Source organism: Tachysurus vachellii, chromosome 14 (assembly GCF_030014155.1).
Source record: "Tachysurus vachellii isolate PV-2020 chromosome 14, HZAU_Pvac_v1, whole genome shotgun sequence".
NCBI classification, from domain to species: Eukaryota; Metazoa; Chordata; class Actinopteri; order Siluriformes; family Bagridae; genus Tachysurus; species Tachysurus vachellii.
In genome coordinates this window covers 13,612,860-13,618,859 of record NC_083473.1, presented here as the reverse complement: position 1 = coordinate 13,618,859, position 6,000 = coordinate 13,612,860, and the positions used below count along the sequence as shown (strand labels likewise).

Sequence of the window (6,000 nt, the reverse complement as noted above, 5' to 3'; positions counted from 1 at the left end):
ACACAAGTAAAAGGAGCACAATACAGTATTTATTCCATATTTGTTGGATTGTATATAAATCACAAGTAAATTCATGACTGAAGCTACGGCTCATACTGTAACACAAGCTAATATGCAAATGCATGGGAAACATGCATATCTATCATTTCACTAACTGTGTACAACTACAAATGTTAAACAGAGGCTGTAAATGACAGAATCAAACGTGTCTTATAACAACTTTACACGAGTAGCTTCAATGATGTTTCTAATGTTGTAATTACAGACTGCAACATTTCATCTCAGTACTAGAGGCCATGTACCAGAGCTGCACAAGGATGCTCTGAGAGAAAAGGAAGGCTGTTCATGAGCACTGTGTGTTCAGCCATTATTCAAGCTTCATTATATTCAATCAATATTCATTTAGCCACTGGGGTTATTGACTCATTCTCAAATAAAAGTACACTCTACAGCAGCTAAGCACATTATGAATCATTTGTCTTGTCACAGACAGGAGACTAGCACCATTACAGAGCAGTAACGGTTTGATGCCACCCTGCGGTTATGACTGTAATTTATGTGTTTTATGAGTCTTCAGAAAAATCAATGCTACCTGCAGTGTGTCACTGATAAATCAATCACAGTTAATGTGTTAGGAAATAAGCTGTCTTTCATTTGTTTGTTTGACAGTTTCTGTCTTGGGTGGGAAGTAGTGTACTCACTCTGTTTCATGCTGGAAAAACGGTATACGGAAAAGGAAATAAAACAAATAATTGTGTAATAACATGACTGCACATGCTGTCTCATCAGCTCTCGCTCCCAATTCATACAGAACAGTTACCTTCCTCATGTCAGTGCAGACTCATACTGCTCTGAGGAACTGACAGCTGCAGAAAAAGAGCAAACAGAAGATTCATTGTGAATGGCATCAAATATCAGAGTATATATTACTGACAGACAAATGAGGATTAAAAAAAATCAGATAAGAATCCTTTTTCTCTACCTTAAGAATTGCACAAAAATAAACTGCATGAAATGATTTCTTGAAGTTTTCCAATAACTTTCTCCAGGTTGACCTCACACTGCACTGTTTGTGTGGTTCTGTTAACTGCTGGTACCTATTAATAGCAGCCACAAATGAGATTAGTGACCGCAGGTTGTATTCACATCACTCGAGAAGGATCCAAAAGTTTGCCTTTACAGATGGCCATTTGTGTGACATCCTGAAAAATAAACTGAAACCTTTCTATTCACTCAGAAAAGCATTGACACATCTTGCCTTTAACCTACACAATACTACCATTCTACTTCTAGTCTCAAATCTATGTTGCAGATTTTATCACATTAGGAAAAACGCAACTTTATAAACAAAGTAAACGTTCAGTGATGCAATACAGGCCTACCTGTTTGGGTGTAGGATAAATGCTGTGTAATCCTGATAAATGCTGTTCTCCTTTTACACCCTGTTTCCTTCACTGTTTACTCGATGTGTTGTAACTCTTCCACTGCCGAGTCCATGTGGAACTCTCATTCAGTCGCTATCACCTTAGAGGAAGTCATGCTGATCGCATTTGGACCATATTGTCTTAATGTTTATCTCGCTAAACATCTTTAACCCTGCCCAACTCTCCTGCGTCTTCTGCCGCTCCATCACAGCGCGCGCGTGCACACACACGCGCACACACACACACACACACACACACACACACACACACAGCGCATAAACACTAAAAAGAGATACTGTCTTAAATAAGCATCGGCATGTACTTCACGTTAGCGTTTTATTTTAAACAATAATTTTGAAAAATGTTATGATGGCTAATCGTTTTTGTGTAGTCAGTCAATGTGCGAGAGAGAGAGAGAGAGAGAGAGAGAGAGAGAGAGAGAGAGAGAGAGAGAGGCAGTCCGCCAATTATCGCGATGGACGCAGGAAACTCAGCATGAGCCTTTCCTTCTTCCCTTCCAATTCCTGTCGCTGTGGAGCCTGTAGCCACCGCCACAGGGAACAGCGGAATAAGTCTCTTCATTCTTCAGCCTAGCGCTTTCCGACCCATTTATATTTCCACCCGACAAGTTGCTCTAAATAAAGACGGCAATTTTTCCATTCGGATAACGGAGACTAGAGCAAATGGAGATGATCTGAAGGAAACCCGATGGGCACTGAACAGACCTCTTCCCATCACTTCCATTTAATCCACTATAGGTACTTGTGAATGTTCCACGTGCGTGTTAACAGTCTACACAGCGCGCAACTCCATGCGCGCGACTCCAATGTGAACGAGTCCAGCAATAACTCGTGGGAAGCAGTGCACACATTTTACTGGATCGTTTGGCTGGGATTTTCAGCATGGCATACCCTCAGGGCTACTTGTACCAGGCGTCTACCCCTCTGGCTCTCTACTCGTGTCCTTCATACGGATCGAGCGCGCTGGCTGCGCCGCGAGCGGATGAGCTGAGCAGAGGAAGCTCCAGCTCCTCGGGGTCTGCGTTTGCACCGTACGCGGGATCTACAGCTTTCACCAGCCAAACTCCAGCCTTCAACTCGCTCCAGTACGGTTCAGAGCCTGCATCCGCACCACAGTTCTCCTCATTCGTGGTGAGTCCATGGAACGCGATAACGCAGGCTAGATATGACCATGAGAAATATGGATATGATCCCCGTAAACTTTTAGACACTGCTGCAAACTCACGGTTTTGAGATCTAAACTTGGGTGTCCTTCACGTATAAGAAATATTAAGAGAATACGAAATGTATATCTGGTTCCAAGCGCAATATTGTAGATCTTCCAATTTATAGAGATGACAGGCATGATGTATTTGGTAAAACAATCATTTCTCCACAAACTCGAATATCTCTTATATGCACAAAAGCTAATATAATAGGCCTGTGCTAAAGAAACAAAACAGCAGTTTCGTTGTCAATATATTATTAAATAAAATGTCACCACGACTATAAGACTATAAAAAAAACTAAATAAATAAGTACATCTAAAAGCTGACATACATAAGTAAAGTACATATACAAGCTGTATTAACCCTTTAGAATAATTGCTTTTTAATGATAGGGTAAGCTACATGCTCAGTTTCTACAATTATGTCTGATTTTTTTTTATTTGTAATTATATTATTTGCTAGTTTGGGGACTTCATTTTAAATGAGAAAAGCAAAGGACGAAAAATTTAAAAAATCAGTTGTTTAAATTCACCAAAAAGAAAAAGGTCGTTGTCTTTTGGTGTTTGAGATCTTTAGGTTATACTCGTTTATAGTTTTACTATTGTGTGTGTGTGTGTGTGTGTGTGTGTGTGTGTGTGTGTGTGTGTGTGTGTTTTATTAAAATAATATCTATAATGTCACTATTCCAGGGTTCCCCATATGAGCCGTCCCCAGGTCTGGCCGCCTCTTTGAGCTATGCGCATCCGTACGGAGCGCCGCTGGGTGCGTTCCCGCTTGGAGACCCCGCATACCGGAAGAACGCCACGCGGGACGCCACCGCAACGCTTAAGGCCTGGCTGAGCGAGCACAGGAAGAACCCGTACCCCACTAAGGGGGAAAAGATCATGCTGGCCATCATCACCAAAATGACCCTCACCCAAGTGTCCACCTGGTTCGCCAACGCGCGCAGGAGACTGAAGAAGGAGAACAAGATGACCTGGACCCCACGGAACAGAAGCGAGGACGAAGATGAAGAAGATAATATTGATTTGGAAAAAAACGATGATGAAGATGAGCCAATTAAGGCAGTCGAAATGGCAGAGTCGACCAAAGAATTAGGTATATAATGACGTTGTGTGAAATAAAATTATTATTATTATTATTATTATTATTATTATTATTATTATTATTATTATTTTTTATTTTTTTATTTTTATTATTATTATTAAAGAGAATTAAACTTTAAAACTCCTTTAATTTTCTTTCAGGCCTTCCCGGTAGTCCAGGACTAATCACGACCGAGAAGCACACAGAACACACTGATGATGAAGAGGGTCGTGTTATTAATGACACCTCCGCTCGGAAAGATGGTGAGCCGCAGACTGGATGCGATTCTTCATCACCCACGACCTCCTCTCTTCAAGGTGGTCCGGAGAGAGGACTGGAGACGCCTACAGATCAGGGAGACACTCCAAACGCAGTGAAGCCCTCCGGAGAGAGCGGCCTTGGCACATCTGTCATTCATTCCACGAACTCGGCCCCCAAACCCAAACTGTGGTCTTTGGCCGAGATCGCCACGTCGGATAAGCCGTGTGGTGAGCGGTTCCAAACATGCAGAGCCGGTCAGAGTCCGGTCATCATCAGCACGGGCACCTTCTCCCCCTCCAGGTCGCCCACACGGGGTCCTCTCCTCCCCAGGCACTTCTACTACGCTTCAGCTTTTTATCCCGCTTTCACGAACTACAGCGCGTTCGGGCCGACTGGCCGCGCCTCCAGCTCCGGATTAAGCGAAGCGGCGCTGCACAGAGCAGCCAGAGGAAACACACCGGCCGACATGTGCAAAGAGCTGGCACAGGGGGACACACACACCAAGCGTTAAATTTCTTCCATCGGTTTTATTCCGTTTATTTATGCTGTCTGGGATGAGAAACTGGATTTTCTTTAGATAAGAGTGATAATGAAGAAAATCGGGGTTGCTGTATAGCCCACTTGTGACTGTGCACATCAGGTGTAAATGAAGCTTTTTGTATTCGAAAGGGAATTTTATGAAATGTAATGATTGAAATACTATAAAGTGAAATATTGCTTCTTTGCTAATCCGTCCACGTGAAAGCAGAGCGGCGCAAAAGGCCAAAGTTAATTCACTATTTTACATTTCAATAGGTTCTAGCTCACCTTTTGTTTTATTGATTCTTGGGTATTTAAACGCCTGTACCATTCATGGCATTTAAATTTTAGGATAACTTAAAATCTTGAAACGAATATGTTTCTTTTCTAACAGATATAATGATTTTGTTGTAAGGCTATTATTGATCATTAATACATGCAATCGAGTGGAATTACAGTTGAATTAAGGTTTTATTCACAGTTTTATCAGTTGGTTATATAACAGAGATTTTGTGTGGCCAATAAATTATATATTGTTTGATTTAACTTTCCCTGACAGAGTGGTAACAAATCATACTGTGGACAGTAATTTGTTGATTTAGCAGGGAAAGGTTAACTGTACATATCCAGAATGCTTTCACTGAGGGTTTCTCTTTCTTTTTGCCATCAGCAAGATGTGATTAACACCTGGACTAAGTTACAGTGGAGAAACATGAGCGCTGGTCCTTTTTGGTGTCAGATTTTGAAACTCATAGTGGATGTTTAGCATGAAATTCTGAACCTCATCTGTCATCCAATATCAGAACAAAATCTTTTTATAGTGGAACATTTTCAGGAAATATACAGATTTCAGCACTGTAAGCAGTAGTCTATTATTACATTCGTCAAAGACTGTGTATATGTTACTGCTTTGCTTTTAGGCAAAACACTGAATATCTTAAAAACTGTCCTTTTCATAATTTCATGGGTGAAGCAAGAGTTTTAATATATAGAGTTCAGATTTATAATTGAGAGATTATGGCACATGGTTTAGTGGATGAGATATTAAATTCATGCTCCACTAACCATCATCTTATAAAATGTGTTTTGCTCTATTCCATCAATGTAGCAAGAGTAAGGGGCTAAAAATGCCCAAAAGGCCATTTTAAAAGGGATTAAATGTGTAAGTTCAAAATGTAGTAAACTCTACAGAAGAAAAATGGGATTATCTCAGATTCCCTATTACCACTGGCATTGCAGGGTCCAACAGCAACAAACATCAGAGAATCGTCTCAGGCCTCGTGGCTTACAGAGGTAATGCCACTTTTCTGCTCACAAAGCCCTGAAAAGAAGCAGCAGCATCTTAGAAAGAGACATAATCCCTTTGGTAAAATCAAAGTTGGAGTCTGGTATATAAACATGGTGAAGAGATATTTTTCAGTTGTATGGTTACAAAAAAGTGTAATGGAGGAAAGCTGGGCATATACGTTCCTTCTAATATTA

At 41.0% G+C, this 6,000-nt stretch overlaps 1 protein-coding gene across 1 annotated transcript; it reads left to right on the top strand.

The window, feature by feature from the left end:
• Positions 1 to 1,846: 1,846 nt before the first annotated feature.
• On the top strand, positions 1,847 to 5,533 carry irx5b (iroquois homeobox 5b). Its single transcript, XM_060886784.1, has 3 exons — positions 1,847 to 2,575; positions 3,342 to 3,750; positions 3,900 to 5,533. The coding sequence occupies exons 1-3, from the start codon at positions 2,327 to 2,329 to the stop codon at positions 4,508 to 4,510; spliced, it is 1,269 nt and encodes a 422-aa protein (XP_060742767.1). The 5' UTR covers positions 1,847 to 2,326; the 3' UTR covers positions 4,511 to 5,533.
• The last annotated feature ends 467 nt before the right edge of the window (positions 5,534 to 6,000 follow it).

Coding starts and splice junctions, on each gene's coding strand:
- irx5b (XM_060886784.1), top strand. CDS start 2,327: ATGGCATACCCTCAGGGCTACTTGTACCAGGCGTCTACCCCTCTGGCT. Junction 2,576..3,341: donor CACAGTTCTCCTCATTCGTG/GTGAGTCCATGG, acceptor TCACTATTCCAG/GGTTCCCCATATGAGCCGTC. Junction 3,751..3,899: donor AGAGTCGACCAAAGAATTAG/GTATATAATGAC, acceptor ATTTTCTTTCAG/GCCTTCCCGGTAGTCCAGGA.